The sequence below is a fragment of the Montipora capricornis genome, chromosome 1, assembly GCF_036669925.1.
Source record: "Montipora capricornis isolate CH-2021 chromosome 1, ASM3666992v2, whole genome shotgun sequence".
Lineage (NCBI taxonomy): Eukaryota > Metazoa > Cnidaria > Anthozoa > Scleractinia > Acroporidae > Montipora > Montipora capricornis.
Genome location: NC_090883.1, coordinates 4,358,032 through 4,379,985, shown reverse-complemented (window position 1 = coordinate 4,379,985; position 21,954 = coordinate 4,358,032). Strand labels below are relative to the sequence as shown.

The following is a 21,954-nucleotide window of genomic DNA, read 5'->3' as shown; positions in this document are numbered from 1 at the left end:
ATGTGTCTTTATAAGAGTCAAACCCATGCAGCAAATTATTGTAAATTTAAACTGACCACAGATATAGAAAAGAACCCTGGCCCTCGCTTAGTGTATGTTGATCCCAGCAAAACAATAGCAGCACCATATAGCCAAGGTAACGAGTTCATATTTGGACAGAATGCTGGACAACAATGTGTTGCAATGAGTTTATGCTGTTTGATTTATAACAGCAAACAAGGGATTCGTTCTGCAAATGACCTTATTCAAATAATGAATATCGGAAATCAGTTGTATTCAAGTTTGTCTCAATTAGCCAGACAGTCTTATTTAATGCAGACTGAATTACCTACAATGTTAAATGTGCTTGATATTGACTATGAACTAGAATACAGTGAAAGTTTCACTGGTACTGTACATCAGGAGACTGAAATAGAAGGATACCAGTACTGTATTTCTTTGCAAAGAGCCTTTGAATCACTATTATCTCAAAACTACTCCAATTTTATATTAAATGTGGGAGTTATCGGTGTTTCTAGTTATTGCAATGTTGATATTTGATTCTCATGCAAGGGATGTATATGGTAGGGGCGATCCTCAAGGTACAAGTGTGCTACTTGAAGCATTATTGCTTGAAAGATTTGTATGTTATTTTCAGAGTATACATAATAATGACATATTTGAGGTGAAGGGGGTACATATTAATGAAGTTCAAAATGGCATTGTACTTTCTCTGAACAATGCACACGAGAGCGTAAGTTATGTTGTAGCCATTTACTCTCTGTGCCACTCTATAATTAAATCATGTAGTTATTGGAATTCAAAAACTTTAGCCACTATTCTAGACAATGGCAAAAGACTGTATGGCAATCTTTGTTTAAATGGGTGTACATCATCAACTGATCCACCAAAAACTGTCGATGTTTGTGGAGCTGAAGTGAGTTTTAATGTTTTCAGTGACAGCAAGGAAGGACTATTGTGTGATTCACTTCAAAGCAAATCAATTCTTGAAAATGCTATAATAAACAATAGTGAGTGCACAGGGTTTTTGATGTGGCTTTCCTGCTATTGTATCAGCTGTATCTATAAACCCACAAAGAAGTCAAAGTATCTTTATTCTCTTCTGGTTTATAATGAAAATCACATACAACCAATTCAGTATACTAGTTATAGTTCTCACTAGAGCTGTTCCGCCCTACAGTACCATTTTCTTTTGTTTTTTTTTTTAGATGGGCTTGTTGTTTACAGTTTTGTAATTTGTCTGTTATGTTGTTACGGAATTGCGGCTCAGTACTTTGGTTTTAGTAATTTTGGATCTCAAAATACTACAAGTGTGCAAAATGTGGTTTTGGGAAGTGCTTAAGATCTTTTTTTGCTGTGTGGTTTCACTTAGGATTTGTTTGTTCTTAACGATCAAGAAGAAGCAGAATGTAGGGACTTGGGCCAGTTTTAACATTGAAATGTTATAGGTGGCATTGTAGAACAATTTATTATTATATTTAACCCTGACACTTAATAGACTAGTTATTAGACACAAAATTATAGCTTAAGAGGGCAATTCTAAATAGAATTTGTTTGAAAGGCATTGAAAAATTGGTCTGTTGAATAGAACGTTCTATTATTATTCCTCATTTTATTAGCTTTCTTGGACAAAAATATGACAAAAAAGTGACCAGGCATGAATATTTTCAGTATTGTTTTTTGTAGTCCGATTACCCATAATGCGTAATATGTTAATCCGATAAAATTGTCAAATTTGCAACCCGTTGGTAACGGCAACGAGACATATCACCTTAAAAATAACTGACCTCTGTTTGTTAAAAACCACACGAATAACCGATATTTCGACGGAAAATTCATCCCAAAGGATAAAACAATTCACTGGACGTGAAATCAAGGTAAATATGTTATAACAAAAGCGAAAACAAGCGAATATTTTGAGGGAAAACACAATTCTGTGAGATCGAAGGAACATGTGGCGAAAACACACAATTGCATCCCTACGAAAATAATCTTACCTTTTCAGGGATTTTAACACTTGAAATTCCAACCAATGAACCACAATCCCTTTCTTTATCCTTTCCGAGGCCTTTAGTGTAATTTTTTGGCTGAAAAACTTTAATAAAACCGCTCTGAGATCGGTGGCCCAAACATGCTGGCCGCCCATGACCATTTGTGGGAAAAACGTTGATACCTTGCAGCCATGCAAGCGATCAAATCAAGATGTTTTCTGGTTATAATCTACCGGAAATACCTACATTCTCTCTTCTCCAGTCTTCCTGCAGGGGCAATTAAGAACATAGATGGTACAGCTTCACTTGTTGAGGCAATTAGCTGTGTTCAAAAGGAATACAAGTCTGCACGTCATTACAAAATACAATGTGTATCATGTTCATGTGTGAATGTTGACAAAAATGAAAGGAAAGCAATGATGAAAAATCAAAGGCAGAAACAAGACTATCAAGCAATGGAACCATCAAAGAAGGGAATATTATTACAAACGAAACAAGTAAGGGATATGACAAATAAACAAAAGCTAAAGATGAAACAATTACAAAAGTACAGAACCATGGACACTGCTAGGAAACAAGATCTGCTAAACAAAAAAGCAGAGCAATACAAAACAATGGATACTACTACAAAACAAGATCTGCTAAACAAAAAAACAGAGCAATACAAAACAATGGATACTACTGCAAAACAAGACCCGTTTAAGAAAAAACGAGAACAATGCAAAACAATGGATGCCAATAAAAAGCAAAAACGTCTTCAAAAAGGCAAAGAGGAATACAGTTACCGTTGTAATGAGAAGACAGTGGATTTGTGTGTTGAACAGTTTAAAAAGAAAATAATGGAAGGACCATATTATATTTGTTGTGTATGTCATACAACACTTTATAAAAAATCTGTCTTAAAACTGAACTTAAGTAGCTACCCCTCTCAAGATATTTTCAATACAATCATCATATGATGGAAAAGAATATATCTGCAAGACCTGTCACTCAAAAACCATACAAGGAAGAATTCCAGGTCAGGTAATTGTGAACAATTTAAATATTGATGAGGTACCAACAGAGCTTGGAAATCTTAAAAAACTGGAACAAATAATAATTGCACAGCGCATCGTATTTGAAAAAGTAATAGTTATGCCAAAAGGGAAACAAAGAAAACTGTTATATTCCAGTAAACTGTGAGCAAACATGTAACATATTGCCTCGTCCTCCTGAACGATCTGGTGTAATTCTCCTTAAATTAAAAAGAAAACTTCAGTTCAAAGGACATGTTTATTTTCAGATTTGGCACAGAATGAGAATGATGACACTACCTTTGTAGCAAACTCTCCACCAGGAAACCATTCAAGCAATACAGTAAATGAAAACATAACAGATCCTGATGCTATGCTTGCAAATTCAGAGATGAATAGTTCAATGGAAGCCTCCAAAGATAACAGTAATGAATCACTTAATGAAGAGAAGGCAGAAGATCCTTTAAATGAGCACAGATCACCTGCCACTGAAACATGTTCACGTCCACATTTTAGTCGACCGTGAACACCATGCTATCGTTTTTGTTTCTACTGCTAACGATTTCCAGCAAAGTGTTCAAAAGATCCGCTATTTCATCACTCGACGATGAGACGTACGATACTTTTCTTGACTTGCTCAAAGGGAAATTTAACGTCCCTGTAAAGCAAAGAAACAACAAGCAGAAGCCCGCTCTGGTATGATTTTGGCGAAATCGCGACCATGTTTCTCTGAAAGGGGGCAAGGTATGCTACGATGGGAAGCTCGTATTGAGAAAATCAGTTGTATCGGACATTGTAGCGAAAGCATTTAAGGAAACAAAAGGATCAGGTGCGAGGAAACTCTATCACCATTTGAAAGATGTCTGTAGTGGCGTGGGAGAAAGAGATGTCAGAGCTGTGCTTGGTAAGTTCCCCTTACATCAACTGCTAAACGTTCGATTCCAAAACAAAACTGCTTTAGAGCCAGTATGTGCTAGATCAGTTCAAATCTGCAATCAACTGGATTTAGTAAGCATGGAAAGTATGCTAGTTAAGTGGAATGGAAAAGTATTCAAGTATGTACTATCTCTTATGGATGTATTTAGCTGGTACCATTGGCTTATTCCACTGGAAAGAAAGAAAAGTGGTCCAATTGCAGCAGCGCTATCAACAATTTACAAAGAGCATGGGCCTCCTCGTGTCCTTCAGCACGACCAAGGGCGAGAATTCGACGGTGCTGTCAATTAACTGTGGAAGAAGCTTCGAATAAAAGTAATTAAGGGACGTCCATACCACCTACAATCACAGGGAAAAATTGAACGGGCCCACAGATCATTTAAGAAAAAGATTACGTACGATCTTTTAACTATGAGAAAAACGGGAGTAAACTGGGCAAAATGTTTGCCACAATACACAAGAACCTTAAATCAAGAAGTTAAGGAGGAGCTTTCTTGGAAATGTCCATTTGAAGTTTATTATGGGCGCAATCCTGTTAGGAAAGACGACATATCAGGAGCTTCGACTGCACAAGAATGGAATATTGAGGAGAAAGCGTATGAGGAAATGATATCGGCACGACCTAAAGATTATGATTCCCATGAGTTACAAGTTAAACGAATATATCAGGCTGCTTCCGCGGCAAGTAGAAGGTATGAAAACTGTATGATTCGAAAAGGACTGAGAAACAATCCGCCTTCAGTTTATAATATTGGCCAAAAAGTGCTAATTCGCTTCCCTCCAGCAAAAAAAATAAGTAGTAGGAGGTCTACCTTAATGGCTAAAATACTCAGCAGAAAGTTAAAAACTTGTAAGTACAAGGTTCAATTGAAATACCCGCCAAGTTCACTAAATGACATTAATCTCTGTTAATGACATAACAAGTACAACAATGGACAAAGGAAAGAAGAAGGGGAAGCTCACATGTCAGGGTAACAAGAAAATGCACAAAAAGAACTATTTGATACCTTACTCAAATCATAGGGAGAGGTTCACTGACATGCAGTCTGACATTAATTTTTCGATTTGCTATGACCCAGCAAAAGACGGCAACTGCCAATTTTCTGCACTATGTCACGAGCTTGCAAAGATTGGTATCTTCCGCTCAGCAGAAACATTGAGAGAAGAGATTGTCTCATCCAAACTCTCCAGATGGCACTCCTATTGAATTATTCGCTGGCACACCTTGGAACCAATTTCTGCAGGAGCCCATAAGTAGGAGCGTACAACTCCATAGGGTACGTGGCACGGCGTTTTCGGAGACCGATCTATTTTAAGCTTTATTTTCCCGCGAATTCCGACCAATGACAGGTATCGACGTAATCAAACATCACCGGAAGTCTCGGCTGCCATAAAGAAAATCCAAAATGGCGGACAGTAGTGAGAGTGAATTCACCGCAGATTCCTCTGATAGTTCTAGTTATGTTTCAGGAGAAGATTACGAAAGCTCTAGTAGCCCAGAAGAAAGTGTAATAGAGGAAGAGGCGGAAATTGAACAAGTGAGGGTGATTTCTCGTCCATCGAGTAGTAAAAGAAAGAGTTGTACCACTAAATCAGCCAAGAAAAAAAAGAATTATCCAAGTACAAATTCCAGTCTTTTAGATGATGAACTCGATGAGCTGACATCGTGGATATTTTCTACGGAACAGGCAGCCGAAATCGAATGTAAGATTCGTTCGCAACTACTGGAGCACCCCCGTGTGAACGAATTCTCGGAGAGGCTGCGATTCGCAAAGCATTTGCTCAGCGAGTCTCAGAAGCCAAATTTTCAGCTCATGATTCTGGGATTTTGTCGAAAGTTTTCTACTTTGGTAGATGAGTGTGCTAAGCTACCGGACAAAAAGAACAGGAAAGCTGCATTTTCAGTAGCCTGGATGAAAATGCTTGTGAATTTTACCTGCTGAAAGCCTACCCAGGAACGCTCAATCGTTGAACGATTCTCGGTTGGACAACAGTTCGCTGATGAATTGGTGCACGGGGTTCTCAGTGTTTTGCACGAAATGGTCTACACATACATGCTTTCCCAAATACAACAGAAAAAGGTTTCCTCTGTGACTTCAGAGACAACTTCATCAAAACTCAGTCCGGAGTCTCTACTCTCTACCGGTATTGTGGAGCTGCCCTTCACAGAATGACAAAGCTTCGTACAGAAACATTACAACACAAGAAAGGCTGAGGCAAGGTATCTGCCGAGAGAAGGGCGACGGTGGAGCTTGAGCTTGAGTTGCTTAAAGAGCTCACAATGAAAGACAAGTCGTTAATTTCTTCCAGCTTACAAAACTTAGACGAAGGAAATCTTGTTTTCCCAAGAACGGAGCTTATTCCTTTTCTTACACACGTGGATGACAATGTTACGGAGTTCACTTCTGACTCAAACTTGAAAAAGTACCCAATAAAATTTATTGATATGTGCCAGAGTTCGGTTTTAAATAACGAGGAACTGGAGGAGGAATTTAGTCTGTTAGTCGCATCGATTGTCTCCACAGAGGCTGCTTCAAACTCTGAAGTTGTAGGTGGAATTTTTAAAGCCCTAGTTTCGAAGTTGGCGAACACACGTATCAACGAATTCATGAACGCTAAGACAGAGAGAGACCTCATCAAGTTGTTGATGCGGATGAAATGCTTCGGCCGAAACTCAAAGCATACACCTTGTCCACCAAACGCAAGTAGCTGACTGTTGTCATTGTAGAAATTAAGATCAAGCAAAAATGCATGTGTTGTGGTTCCATTTTTAATTAGTATAGGTAATTGCATGGGGCCGAGTAAAATTAAGGATTAAGATCACACGTGTTTTCAGAAGTTGCTGAAATTGCCTGTTCTCAGCAACTTCTGAAAACACAAGTGATATTAATCCTTAATTTTACTCGGCCCCATGCGATTACTTGTTAATAACAAAGAGGGCAAAATTTTCTTAACACTGTTGAGGCACCTCGAAAAACAGACAGCTAAGCGGAAACACTCGTTCGCTCGGAAGCAAAACAACTGACAAACAGACAAGCAAGTCAACTTGTTCTTTGCGTCCAAAACGAGTATAGATGATTGTTATTTACATCCACTCGAGAGGAAAATACGAGTTTCATTTGTGAACAACTGTAACAACGATTAAACCAAATTATTATTGACCTGTGCTGTAGAGGTTTTTACCACTTGCAAATACGCATCCGTAAACATAGCAAACAGTTTGTCCAAAGAAATCCACCAAATTTGAGGTACTCGTTCCTCCTGTCAATGGCAAATTGTTCTGTGACCTTTTTTGTTGAGGTGCAAGATGTCGTGGTAAACTGAAAGCCCTTGACGAAAGGAATCATTTTGTTTTTCAACCACACAATCCCGCTACGCCGGGCACCATGTAAGTCTATCCAAGTTTTAAGCTTTTCGTGAAAAAAATATTTTGCCCTTCTTCTTGTGACTCGAAAATTCAAATTCAGATCATCTTTTAAAGCTAGTTCTTAATCTTTATGCCTTTCCGGCGAATGCAGCGCGAATTAAAAGACAAACTTCGATGAAGACGAAGTTGTTTTGCTCAAACAGAAGAAACCAACTGAATGAGGAAGACGTACGTTCAGCCAATCAGGAGCGAGAATTTTTGGCGCTCGACCAATCGTGAGTGAGTAATTTTGCCCTCTTCTCAAGCAAAATTAAGAAAAAAATACCCTCTTCATTGACCAATCAGCATTCAGTAATTTTGCCCTCTTTGTTATTAGTTTGAAAAATAGGAAAATAAAAAAATTAAACTAAGTGTAAAACACAACACATAATATGACAAATTGCTTGAGAATTTTTCTGAAGCGATGCCAGCTATATGTTTAATTTATTGTTTCAGAGTTGCACTTCTTTGAAAGATTATTTAATTTAATTTTTTATTTGGGTACAATCACGAGGAAATATCTCCAGACAGCCTCTTCATACATGATTGAAACAGTCTTGACAGTATTTACAACTACTGTACAGGCCCCACTTGTTCGAACGAGGGATAGAATATAGCTATCGATTGGATAAGTCAATTGGCTTTGCCCGCGCTTATCCGCTGGATAGCGATTTATCCAGTGGATAGCATTATCCACCTTTTGAACAACAGAGGCCGGGTGTACATCAATGACAAATGCTTGTTCCTGTTTACTTGAAATCAGTCTTGTCTGGAAGTATTCTAGATTAAAGGGGCAACGTCATTTTGGGCTCACTTTAGAATGCTACAAGATGCCTTTAAAGAAAACCCCTAAATGATGATACAGTTTGTCTCTTTACTATTCCTATTCATTCCATCAGGAAAAAAAAACAACCAAAAAGAGTATTATGGATGGCTTTTCCTGCCAAAATTCATTTGAAATCTTCCATTTAAAATGCCAAAGAATATTTTACATGTAAATAAAGGGAATACAAAATTATTTTGTCATTCTAACTCAAAAACAACAAAACTGCAGTGACATATCCCCTTTAAATTTGAAAGTACCTTCAACAAGCTGTTGTTCATTTTTTTACAAGTGTATTATGCTAGCCAAGCAGTTTGTGAAATGAACTCTCACCTACGTGACCAATGATGGTTACTATAGTTATTAGTTTTGGAGACAAAGGGTAGATTCTTGGAAACAAATTAACCTTGAGCACTCGTGACAATAACCTATAAGGATGCACCACACTTGCTGAAAAGACAGGCACTGGTGCACACAATCTTGCTTGCAATCAATTATTGCTCACTCATCATATTCTTGATGATAATATTTTAATTGGTGATGTTGTTGACTACATTTGGCCAAGGAAATAAGAGTTAACTTACTTGATCATGTACATGTATACTGGACCCAGTTAAGAGTCCCCAAGTCAAGAGTACAACTGTGATTTGTTAGGACATTTAAGTACTCGACAATGGCTGACCTGGAATTGTTAGCCATAATGATCATCCCACCCCCATGGCTGTTTACATGTTGATGACTATCAATGATAGCACACAAGCCATTCATTCCCCTTCACAAAAAAACCCACAGACTTTTCAGCTGCAATAATTATACCATAGTGGTGAGCAGCACTTGATGAATGAATAACCCTGCTAATGTGGTTAACTAAGTCACTGAAATCATTTGCATTTGTGAATCCAATCAACTGATCAGCAGATTCAATACTAAATAAATCCCCCACTGTATTGACAACATCTTCTATATCTAAAAAAATGCTAGTATCAGAGTACAACTCATCTTAAACTTCATTTCCATCACAAATGGCATTGAGAAATGAATCAAGCCAAACATTTGGAAGTTGATCCCAGAGTAAAGAAATCTCTAGTTTATTCTGAAAGCAATAGGCTCCAAATTTCACTGTAATGAGGGTACATGCATTGCTTCCCAACCTGTCCCCAAAAGTTGACTGTGAAATGTTTTCAGGGAAAATAAACACACAATGGTTAACAAACTTCTGACTCTGAACTACAAGGTTGTTTATGGATCCCACAACAGCAGCTCCATCTGATGCACCAACATTGATAGGTACATCCCTGTAACCCTTTTCTGAATACTCGTTTCTGTCCATTTCTTTCCTCTTTATAAGTTTGCCAAGGGCAGGACCATAGGAAAGGGCAGACAGATTCCCTCCACTTGCAAACTTTAGAACACTATAAATGGACTCGATCGCACTACCATTTATGCGAAGTGGACTGATAAAATATCCCTCATTGGATGAAACATTCTTAAAGAACCAGTCACAAAATGACAAAAACCCATGTACAACAAGGCGCAGAAGATCCCATGTCTACAAAACAAGAATAGATCAACATTAGCAATGTAAATAGTATTACTGGGTAATTAACTAAAATGCATGGTACCTGTAATTCAACAACAAGTATGGGTCACCTCTGGTTGGCCGAAATTAGAACAATGATATTAGTATTTATGGGCTAAAAAGGCTAAAGGGTTTTTGGACTTTCCCCAGAGAAACATCTGATTGAATGCATAGCCAGCTACTATGATAGAGTATTGGTAGTCTATCTGCATGTGTAGAGGTACTAGCAAAGAAACCATTCTCATGTAAAAACACACCTGCCATGCTAGAAACTTTTTCTGTCTTGATTTCTTTGAATTGTCTTCATAAACTGCAAATAATTACAAGTTTTAATGAGTAGGAAAACTAGTGAGCTGTGTTTTCAGATAACAGAGTATTTATCTTCAAAAACTGCATACAAGACAATATTACAGTTGGTCAATGATATTACTGATACTTGAAATTAACACCAGTGTTTAGTTAAGTTTGTGAAGGATCAGAGCCTTTGGCAGGGTGACTGCAACAGCATGAAGCCAACTAATGTGGGCCTGTATAGGACCAGACATTAGTGGTGGTCACAGCCAGGGTTCATTGCATCCCTTTAGTGGTTCTTTAATGTCCTGCACAATGAAGTATGAACAAGTGTTGTGAGATGGGACCTACAGTTCAACATCCTTATGTCTGAGAAAACTATTAAGTCTAACCATTTGCAGATGTCACTACAAAGGCAGCACTTTCTCCTCAGTTATTTAAAGAGGGTCATGGAGGGGTAAGCATTGGCCTTTGTGTATTGTAAATCATAATAATTAAACTGTAATACATTAGATTCAAGGTCCTTTTTTTATGTGTTCAGGAATAAATTTGTAATTTACCAATTACTTCTAATGTAATTGACCATTTACCTGTTCCTTCATGGCTAGCACACCAATTTTCAAAAAATTCCATCCCCTTCCTTACGTTTGCTAAAACAGGGCTCTTTTCATCATTAATCCTTCGGCGGCTTAGGAGACCTTGCTCAAATATCAGGTTGCATGCTTCTAGGTACTCTGCTGTCTTTCCTCATGCACTTGCATCTTCATTTGGTTCGTTTGCAAGGTCTTTGATGGCTGCTATCATAAACCGTTGCTACAAATAGAAATTAAAAGGCTCAATCCTGCATGATTTAAAAGGTGATCCTTGCTATCAATTAATCCTCAGGAGGGCTTTGCATGAAGCTCGGTTATGTGTGATGTACATGTACTAAACCTACCTACCTGCATTATTTTCGCTGGCCTCACATTCAGGTGCGTCCAGTTATCCCTGTATACAAATGCATATTTTAACCCAGGAACTCTACGGCTCAGCCCATTTTCTGCCCTTTCGAGTTCTTGGGTAAACACCCTCTCAACTGTGCACCATCCAAATTTTTCTTCATCTTTGCAGAAGTCTTTGGCACCCTGTTCCCTTGAACTATAAAGGGCTGCTATCATGTTTTTCAGCTACGAAACAAAATGAGTTTTTATTTCATTCAATACATTTGTTCATCAATAATTTATTTACTCAGCTAACTTATACATCTAAATTAATAAAATAGGACAAATTATTTCATTACTGACACACTTTATTACTTACTCCACTTTGTTCATTCATTGATAAGATGTATAATAAACTGTCAGAGAAAATAATGAACCGAGATGCAAATATGTACAAGAAGAAGGCATTTACATTCAATTCTCAAGCAAATTATTACTATATTGAGTGGTACTGCAAAATCTATAGCCTAAGCTCATTTAGATAAATCCTACATGTGCAGATGAATATCTGCATGTTTTGCTCACGAAAATGTGTTAACTACAGTCCCTAAAACATGTCAGAAATCTGCCTAAATTTAAACAAAACAATGGGCAACAATTCAGCCCAAATAACAGTACAAACAAATATATTACAATACAGTGTGCACGTGATACACACCTGATGGCTTGGGCATATCATCAAGAAAATAGGGTTTCCCAGTGGGTCCTCTGGATTTGTAAATGAGGCATCCACATAGTAGCATTCCCTGGATGTTTCAGCATCAGGTCTAGCAGGAAACTGAGCGTTAGGGTGGCCAGAGAGAAGCTTTAATACAGTAAGGGTTGATGATGCTCCATCACACAGCATAATTGACACCTTAAAGCCATAACTGGTTAGTGCTTTTAGAGTAAGCATTAAAAACTCCTGCAAAACACTGGATTGCATAGAACTTCCAACAGGAAAGTAAGGACCAATTAAATTAAAGTTAGAGGTTAGGTCTCTCCAAAGGAACTGCACTATGTAAGACGCTTTCTGGGCACCAGGCTCCACCGCTGTGCTGAACACATCGTGTAGCACCTTCAGCTCATCCTCTGAAGTACTAAAGCCAGTAATGCCAGCCCCTTTGAGATTCCAGGCAATTTTCATCTGAATCTGCAGTGTATAATAAAATAATGATATTGAAAATTAATACACTATGTCAGAAAATTTGCAAATCTCATGAAATATGTATACACATGAAGTGTTTTCAATTGCATGCAATTGACAGCATTTTTATTTACTCCATCCAGATTTACAGACTACTATTATTCTTCATTTGCTTCTAAGTCACTTTTTAGATCCAAAACTACCTCTTCTGGTTATGTGGAGGAAAAAAAAAAACAAAAACAAAAACATCCAATTCAAACTTGATTTACTTAACAAATTATATTTAACACCTTTCATTGAACTTCGGGTGATACATCTACATTCATGTTCAAACAAAGAAAAACTCACCAATTCACCAGTTTAATAAACAATTTTTACATTTTTGTTCAGGGGTTTACTTGTGAAGAAAATAAGCTTAGTGCAAACCTTGACTTCATCCCACATCATTACTCCATGCCATAATGGTCTGGGATGGCCTATCCTCTCTCTTTCTTTTTGGAACATAGTGTAGGTCATGTGCTGATTAAGCAGATACTCTTCATCAATACCAGCCTTCTCAGAACCAGCCTTGATGACTTTCTTCAAGGTTTTTGAGTGAGGCAACTGCAAAATCTTCAGATTATGTAATGCCTCATATGCTGAAGGGCTCCTGGTGTAAACAGCCAGGGCTATGCATACATAAAAAATAAAAATAAAAAAAAAGTTTTGTAAATTAACTTCTATTGAATGTCAACATACATCAACAAATAAATTATTATAACAGTTAAAAAAAAAATAAAATTACTTTAAGAGTAATAAGTAATGACAATGGACAAGTAATAAATTCACGTCATTTAAAATTTAACAAAGGTAAATGGTTTTTAGAGAAGAAAAATTAAAATAAGTAACTACAATTTCAAATAACATTAAAGTTTTCCACTTCTTTTCTAATTTTAATTTAAATTGTGAGCAGCTTTGTCTTTGTTATGTTCAAATAGCATTCTCCAACTCATTAATAGTTCATGAAGGGAAATTGAAGGAAATCATTACCATGAACAATAATAGTCCAGTTTCGAATTCCCCGCTCATTCTAAGAAACCGCTGGATTTTGGTCTAGCCGGCGCAATTTGTGCACCGGGACGAGGCTAACCCTGTATTAGCTTTCCTTCCGTCCTTTTAAACTGCGCTACGAGTCGAACAAATCTTAGAAAATGGACCAAGAGAAAGGTAAAGATAGCAAGAAAAGGAAACACCGAAGCCGTGGAAAGGAGTGTGCAGCAGCTGAGTGCAACAGTTATGAATATAATAGCGATGGAAGTGCGTCTGGTTTACGCTTTTTTAAATTTCCTACGAAGAACCCTGCAAAAGCACATTGGTGCAATTTGATCAAGCGTCAACACGGAAGAGACGTTTTCGTGTAAGCGAGAACACTGCAATATGTGAAAAACATTTTAGGAAACACAAAATAATCAAAGGTGCTGGGGGAGTGAGGAGCAGATTGGGTAAAGGTGTGGTATTGTTTAAGTCTTTGTAATTTTACAATAATGCTGATTTTATGACAGTCTCGTATCACGACTACATCACTGTTGAATTGCATTTTGATGGAAATCTGTTTATATTCCAGCTGTTGAAGTGCGTAATAATTATGATAATCTTGTATAGTTTGACTTAAAAGAAATAAAACAGTCCATTGTTATGCTATTTCTGGGTCTGCATCCTTTATTTGTGTTCTATGTATACCTTGTGGTATACAATGAAGGAAGCTGATTTAAGCTAAATCAGAAATTATGATTCTCAAATCTGAAGGGGTCTACTACCGGAAAACATTTTGTAATTGTAAATTTTTGTTTGCTTTGGTTTGGTTTCATTTCAATTTTGTTAAATGAACTTTCCTTTCCAAATAGAAATCATGTTTTAGAATGCCTGTAAGTATGGACACATGAAAAAAGGTACCTTAAACTAAATTGAGGTCCAAAATAGAAAAGCTAGTTTTGTGAAGAACTGCATATCTGTTGTCTTCTGTCATGTTTTGTCTGTGTGTGATTTTGGAGAGAATTCTGCTACAAAGGTTTATCAAAATCCTCTAACAGTGCATCCATGTGAAAAATTCACGTTCTGAATGTAGGAGTGGAACCATCAATATTTAACTGGTCCTCAGTTACACCTTTGCCACGGAAACCTCCAAAGGATAGAAGCAGTTCTTCAACAAAGGCCTGTACATCAACTACAGGTGCAGGAGAGACAGTGGTCATGTCACACATTGAAATAGTTGAAGAGTTAGGGTCCACATGTCCTCTGGGAGAAGTTGAGGTATAAATATAACTTGCATGCTATGACCTTGTCCCTAGTGGTATTACATCCCTAGAGTCTGGATCAAGTAGTGCCTCCTTGAAGTGACAATAACATTGGGCATGGAAACAATAAAGAAGAATCCTAAACAATGCCCCATCCCTGATAATAAGGAAGGCCATTGTCAAGGAGAACAAATGAAAAAAGAGGTATATATGAGGTGCTACATTACCCAGAGTTTTAGGTCACATTCTTTTTGAAGCCCCATGAGATTTCAATTTTTTTTTTAGTGGCAGGGGCTTCTCACTTGTTGACATATTTCTTGTGCTGCTTAAACATAAAATTTGTACTTTTAGGCATGTAGTGTGTATTTTTCTTTCCTTAATGAATGTCTTATTTTATTGACATTTATAGTTTACATGTTCCAACAGTAGTGCTGGGAAAGGTGAAGTAGGAACTAGGTGTTCTTTGGGAGATGTTGAGATTGTGTTTGCAAAACAGACTGAAGATAAGTCCACCCAGACATGCTTCCTGTTTACCTCTGAAGTTGACTCAATATCCATGGACCATACATATGCATTTAGCTTTGGAGACATCATTGATATGAAAGAATCAAGGCAGTCTCTACAGGAGCAGCTTGAAGTAAAGGAGGAAATATTGATAAACCTTAAGAAAAAAGTTGGGCAGCTGCAAAAAGAAATTGATGAGTATAAACAACGGGAATTTACACTTGAAAAGTTTAAGAATGACAACTCTGCGATTAAATTTTACACAGGCTTTCCCAATTACACAGCGCTACTAGCATTTCATAATTACCTCAAACCAAAAGTAGCCAAACTACAATACTGGGGTGCAAAAAATGTACCTGACTCCAGACCATATCAGGAGAAAGGGAAAAATAAGCCAGGCCGCACGAGGCAATTAAGTTCTTTAACTGAACTGTTTATTGTCCTTGTTAGATTAAAGGTTGGTCTTTTTGTTAGAGATCTAGTTGACAGATTTGGCATTTCTGTTGCAAACTTTAGTAAGATATTCTGTACATGGATTAATTTCTTGTATTTAGAGTTGCCCCAATTATTCCCTTTCCCTTCTCAGGAATCAGTGCGGAAAAACATGCCACAACAATTTGCCCTGTACCCTACTACTCGAGTGATTATTGACTGCACAGAGGTTTTTGTGGAGGTACCATCCTCAATGTTGGCCCAGTCACAGACCTGGTCCAACTACAAACACCATAATACATTCAAAGTATTAATTGGAATTTCCCCAAATGGCCAAGTAATTTTTGTTTCAAAGTTGTGGGGTGGTAGGATTTCAGATAAGTGCATAACAGAAAAGTCTGGCTTAATGCAATACCTTAAACCTGGAGATAACATCATGGCTGATCGCGGTTTTGAAATCACCAATATTTTACCCCCAGGTGTTGGCCTTAATATACCTCCATTTAAAGGTGCCAGGGCCCAGTTAACAGCTGAAGAAGTGACTGAAACAGTTCATATTGCTTCTGTGCGAATTCACGTAGAGCGGGCAATAGGTAGAGTCAAGAACTATCACATCCTTGATGGCACTCTACCTTTGACCCTGGCCCATACTGCAGATCAAATATTTTCAGTCTGTGCCTACCTAACCAATTTTTTGCCTCCTCTTCTCCCCCCTATAAAAAGCAAATAAAGGGGGAGGCTTGGGTATGAGTTTATTACACTGTACTTTTTTGCTGCACCTTTCAACAACATACAAAAATGTAGTTAATGAATAGCTGCATTTTCCCTGTCTTTAATCATCTTAGCAGTCATCTCAGCAAACAGAAGTTTCAGTTTCACAGGCTTAAAAGTCCATGTCTGGGTTTTGTGATTGGTAGGTTTTGATTAATTTCCTTTGTTTCTGTTTCTAGTTTTATTCTTTTTTGGAGGTTATTTGATTTCCTTCATGATAAATGGAAACTAAATTATGAACTTTCAGAGTGTTGTGTGTTATTGAAACGTGCAGCATCACAAATAACTATGCCTCTCAATTTATGCTAAAGGTGTTTTTTTTTCTATTGCCAGTATGCAGAACACTAAACATGAACAGAATTACATGTAATCAGACAAGGCACAATAATAAAAATTGTTTAAGACATGATGGAATGTTTGAAACAAACTGGACATGAAAATGTTAATGTCAACTTACTGCAGTATAACATTAGGAATTTGTAATCAGGCACTTGATCACAACAACTGCTTTCAGTGAGTACTTTTGTTACTTCCTGTTTACTTTTTGGAAGCTCCTCCAACCCCCATGCTTATATAGTTTGACACCTCGCTCAAGTCTTCTGGTGAAGATTTCAGGAAGGAAAGCTCGTTTATAGAAAAAATCTAGCCTGGGTAATATTGTTTGGTACCACCATTCATTGTTGAAATAAATACGTTGAATAAAAACATTGTTTCCTCCAAACCACACAACAAAATCAACCCATTCTAAATTGCAGACATACATTTGACCTTGGACTTGGTAGTAATATTTATGGCCAAACTTAAGCTTAGGAAGCCCATCATCATCAATGTATAAACAAAAATTTGGATCTTTACATGCTTGTTCAACAGTCATTCCTCTCTTACAGTATGGGCATTTCGCTTCCAGACCTCCAACTTTCATGCCAGAAGCCTTTGGGTCATAAACCTTTCGGTCCAAACTTGCACCATAACCTGGTCTTTCCTTTGATAAGATTGTTCCAACTTCCTCTACCCGTAGCAAAGTATTTCCTTCAGCAGCTTTTGCAGCGACATAACTTGCAACAGCATCACCCTCGTGAAGCTGGCCATACTCTAGGGATGCTATGCCTTTCTTTTTTTCAGAGATGTACATTATGTTTCTTAGAAATTTATCAGGCTCTTTCCGCCTTACAGCTGCATCATGAAAATTAGAGGCTGTTAACTTGTCACGTTTGAGTTGCCTCCAAACTTCATTATTACTTTGGCCCCTTGTTACTCGTTCAACTTTTTCAATGTCGACATCTGAAACACTCTGAGTATCTGCATAGTAATCCATCATGCTTTTAAAATGAGAAGATGATATATCATAGTCATCACTGAATGGTAAATCTGTGATGTCATTTTCAGTAACGATATCAGGGGCACAAATGCAGTCAATTTGAACATTTTCATCAGCAGTCGGCTGTGGAGACACATTATGAAACAAAAAATAGCAGCTGCTTTGTAAACAGTTACTTAGTTCTGCTGAAATTTGACTTAGTGCCTCTGGGTTGACTCGCCTGTCTGCTGGTGCTCTGGGGTCATACAGACTGACCTTGGCACATTGATCAGTTTCCTTACCAAACCGATATTTTGTGATGACTATGTTATTCACTGGTTCAGGGTCCACTTGTACATTCCTGGGAGCATTCCAGCTACAAAGTCTTGAGGTACAAGAAACTGGCTCTAAATGTTCTTTAAGTCCCTGACGACAGAAATCTTCAACAGCAAAAAGGATGCCACCAACATGATTACAGTGACCTAGCCCATCTACCCCTCTCCTAAAAATGCAAATTATGAAACATTTGTTATTTTAGAAATATGTTGGGGTTTTCTATTACAAGGCATAATGAAATGGAGTGAACAAGAAGAAAGATTTTTATTATTTCTACATCTCATTATTATTCCTTCCTTACTACCATTTGCGTCCATCCTTGAAGTGTGACGAATTTTGTGCGTAGTTTTACTTTTTAAACGTTAACGGTTTAGTCTCATACCTGTCACGTTTTACCAATGAAACGTTGGCAGTCAGGTCACAAAATTGATAACGTTTTTGGCGCCAAAAGATCATGTTTTGTTCACGTGCTGTGCATGTTTTCAAGTTTCACATCCAGTGAAGGCAGGTTCACGTGCGAAGCAACTATGGAGTCGGAAATGCAAGTGCAAGTCGAAATTGGTGATACGAGGAGGGTTTTTTTTATGGCTCCGCCAAAAACTGTTGACGAGTTGAACAATGCCATAACAAGTAATATTCCTAAGATGCGTTTTTTAACGTTCGGGATACTGTATGAAAATGACGAAGGAGAGTATGTAGTTTTGAATAACAATGCAATTAGCCTGAGAATTGCCATTTCCACGTCAAAACTAATTGTAGGAATAGACATTCAGCGACTCAAGCTAAGAGTATTCGAGGGTTCTTCACCTTCTGTGAAAGCAAAGCCTGTCGAGAGGGCTGAACCATCCAGTCAATCTAGCTCTACTGAAGGACGGCCCTCAGCCCGGGTTTCTCTCAATAGAGATATCCTCAACTACGTTGATGGTGGTGGGCAAGATTCGACAACGACCACAGAAATCATTGAAACGCGTACAAATCAACATGAAAAGTCGTCTTTATGCAGTGAAAGAACTCCTCTTGAAAGGTACATCATAAAAACTGAAGAAAGAATTGAACAGAAGAGGTCCCAGATTCAGCAACTGCGCGAGAAAGTACACGAAACTGAAATGAAACTAGAAAGAGTTAAGTCTGATCCTCGAGATGGAAATATTTGCAGAAATTGCCATTTGCGTTTAGGACACTCTGCTCGTACGTGCGTGTACGGGAAATGCTCCTCTGTCTTTAAGTGTGGAGAGGAAAAATTTCATCCTGGTGAACTCAACGTGAAAGAAATGCGTTGTCAAATCAAGAGACAAGTGAGCTTAACAGGTTATTCGAAGAGTTGGAAAGTAAAAAGAGTGCTGTAGAAAGAATGAAAGACAAAGTACAAAACCACATCGAGAGTGACTTGTTCGAAGTGAACAAGGCGGCATACCTTGTGAACGGCACCAACCACTGGTCATTATTACGTAAACATGTTTACCTCCTGGAGGAATACTGTAAGAAGAACTTTAGAGGAAAAATACCTGGGAAACAAGACATCGGAAATATTTTAGAAAAAGCTCTTACTGACAATAATTCTGGCAGTCTTGCATTTTCTAGGTCAAAGCAGGGCGGCAGCCGCAAGCGTGAAAATCCAGCAAAACCGTCCCTTGAGCGGTATGGTGTAGAATTCCCCAGTAGTAAACATGCATGTAACAGTTCTAGTGATGGGGCAATTTCTTCACAAATTTTGTATACTGCTCCAAGAAATAAGGGGGAAGAGGCCGAGCAGTTAGCAATGGTGATCCGGGAAAGCCTGCGGGAACAGTCTACAAGCGAAAATAGCGTAAACACAAGTTACTCTTATGACTTCTTGCCACCTCCACACCCAGCAGTTTTTCCTTCGGGCGTCCATTTCCCTGTAGCAGTAGGTGCAATGGGTCAGTCACTCACAAGCAAGTATTCAATGCAATATCCTCCCGATCCGTGTAACACATGTACTGCGACCTGTACTACAAGTACAAAAGTACGAAAACTGTAGAATTCAACCAGTCAATTAGTACTAAACAGGAGTCGAGTGATGCTTGTGAATATGAAGCTGCATCTCTATTGTTAAACTTATCAGGAACTCGTCATAGCGGGAACTGAAGACTTTCGTTGGTGTTTTAATATTTTCATATTGTACATCTTTCATGTAAAATTAAATTAATCAGTCGAGTTGTTGTTGACAGGTTCCGCGTTGAGTTTTTTGTGTCAAGAAAGAGAACTTTGTACACACGAGCCGTTGAAAAAGACAGAAAGTGAAAGCTATGTTTTATACCTTTTGAAAAAAATAAATATTTTCTTTTCAGAAAAACTACGTTTCTTGATATCCTAATGACAATCAAATCATCTCTTTTAACCTATGACAGTGTCTACGATGTTATAACCTGGGCGGTACAAAAAGTACTCAGATCTGGCAAAATATATACGCTTATTTTTATTGTCAACGCAACTTTTGGTATAGAAAAACTACATTTCCTGACACTGATAACCAAGGCATGGGGTTTCGCGGTAATTTTTGTACCCTCTGCGCTGAAATTCAAGTTAAATATGTGTTCATTTGTATTTGAAGGACGCGTGCAATTTAAAATAACAATGAACTCAGTGGCACGAACACTGGCAATATATATATATCTATGGCTTCTCCGTTTGCCATGATATGTCCATCGGGCACCACTAATACCGGTCTACTACAAACTTTTCTGGGAAATGTGAACTTGAATAACTTCATTTACATTGAAAGGTTCAACGGCATTTCGGAGAAAAAAATTGCACACTACCGACATACGTTATATTATACAGTCCTCATACAAACAGGTAATCTGTAGCTTCGTAAAATCCAGCCATATCCAGTGCTCTGATAGTCTCAACTGCCTCTGCTATTGCTAAATTAATATTGGAATGAACAAGTTCCTTCAAGTTACCATTCAATTCACATTTAATTTTACTAAAACAAAGCTCTATTGGGTTAAGATCTGGAGAATATGAAGGCGTATATAACAACTCAATTCCCATGGTACCAAACCATTCTTCCAAAATCTCACCTCCTTCAAAATGATGAGAAGATAAATTATCCATAATAACAATGTCACCGACTTCGAGACACGGTCTACCCGTCTCAATGTTTACACTTTCACCTGCCTCTTGAAAAAACGAAAGAAAACGGGCTGTGTTTGTAGCCCCGCTTACGATACTATAATACTCTGGGCCATTCAGAGAAACCAGCATATTTAAAGTTGTATTCGGAGATTCGAGTTTCCTCCCCACTTCTACACATCGTGATCCTTTCGGGCTGTGTCCATACGTGCGAGTTCCCACATCAGGAATCTTTATTCCCGCTTCATCGAAAAATTTCAGGTTCCTTGGATCTTTTGAAGATACGTAATTGATAAACAGCTGAGTATAAAATAAGTTATCTGGGGTGAATCGCTCCATTGCCACTTTTGTAAGTTTTTTTCGTGAATACTGGTCACCGGAAGGTAGCCTGCTTTTTATGGCTCGTGAAACGGCCGACATTGAAATTTCTTGTCCTCCAAGTTGTTCTAACTCCTCCATTATTTCAGAAAGGGACATGGATGGAGAGCGGAGCTTCAAAACTTCAATGAGTTCGCGGTCATCTTCCTTTAGTTTTTCGAATGTCAAGCCTCCTTTAGGTTTCGGCGTTGTTATCATTTCTTCGCAATATCTAAACCACACCGATTTTACCGTGTTTACAGAAACACGCAACTCCCTTGCAAATTGTGTAACACTCCGTGGAATATAACCCGTAATTCTGTCGCCTCCGTCTCTGATAATGCTATCAATGATCAAGAATTTAAGATCTTGAGCCAATGCCACTCCAGGTCTGTAACTTCTGCCAAATTGGTTCACTTTTCTCGCCTCCATTCTAGTAAGCTTAATTTGCAAAACGTATATATATATTTTTAAGTGAGCGGGCAAAACTGGTAAACATGCACAGGACGTGATCAAAACATGACCTTTTGGAGCCAAAAACGTTACCAATTTCGTGACCTGACTGCTAACGTTTCATTGGTAAAACGTGACAGGCATGAGACTAAACCGTTAACGTTTGAAAAGTAAAACTACGCGCAAAATTCGTCACACTTCAAGGATGGACGCAAATGGTAGTAAGATGTAGCACCATTAAGCTCAAAGCGTTTTGGGTGCATTATCAAATCATTCCAACCATTCTT

At 38.0% G+C, this 21,954-nt stretch overlaps 3 protein-coding genes across 3 annotated transcripts; 1 reads left to right on the top strand and 2 right to left on the bottom strand.

Annotated features, from left to right (window-relative positions):
• Positions 1–9,256: 9,256 nt before the first annotated feature.
• LOC138050939 (uncharacterized) lies at positions 9,257–17,497 on the bottom strand. The gene is made up of 7 exons (XM_068897177.1): positions 16,583–17,497; positions 12,572–12,813; positions 11,678–12,151; positions 10,981–11,205; positions 10,630–10,852; positions 10,006–10,058; positions 9,257–9,718 (listed from the first exon to the last, which is right to left on the bottom strand). Exons 1-5 carry the CDS (start codon positions 16,593–16,595, stop codon positions 10,787–10,789), a joined length of 1,020 nt encoding a protein of 339 aa, XP_068753278.1. The 5' UTR covers positions 16,596–17,497; the 3' UTR covers positions 9,257–9,718; positions 10,006–10,058; positions 10,630–10,786.
• On the top strand, positions 15,491–16,256 carry LOC138050928 (uncharacterized). Its single transcript, XM_068897172.1, has one exon. It carries the CDS (start codon positions 15,527–15,529, stop codon positions 16,082–16,084), a length of 558 nt encoding a protein of 185 aa, XP_068753273.1. The 5' UTR covers positions 15,491–15,526; the 3' UTR covers positions 16,085–16,256.
• A 3,069-nt stretch (positions 17,498–20,566) lies between the features above and the next one.
• LOC138054861 (uncharacterized) lies at positions 20,567–21,646 on the bottom strand. The gene has a single exon (XM_068901177.1). The coding sequence runs from the start codon at positions 21,644–21,646 to the stop codon at positions 20,567–20,569; it is 1,080 nt and encodes a 359-aa protein (XP_068757278.1).
• Positions 21,647–21,954: the final 308 nt, after the last annotated feature.

Coding starts and splice junctions, on each gene's coding strand:
- LOC138054861 (XM_068901177.1), bottom strand. CDS start 21,646: ATGGAGGCGAGAAAAGTGAACCAATTTGGCAGAAGTTACAGACCTGGA.
- LOC138050928 (XM_068897172.1), top strand. CDS start 15,527: ATGCCACAACAATTTGCCCTGTACCCTACTACTCGAGTGATTATTGAC.
- LOC138050939 (XM_068897177.1), bottom strand. Junction 12,152..12,571: donor TGATGTGGGATGAAGTCAAG/GTTTGCACTAAG, acceptor TATACACTGCAG/ATTCAGATGAAAATTGCCTG. Junction 10,853..10,980: donor GGCCAGCGAAAATAATGCAG/GTAGGTAGGTTT, acceptor TTCTATTTGTAG/CAACGGTTTATGATAGCAGC.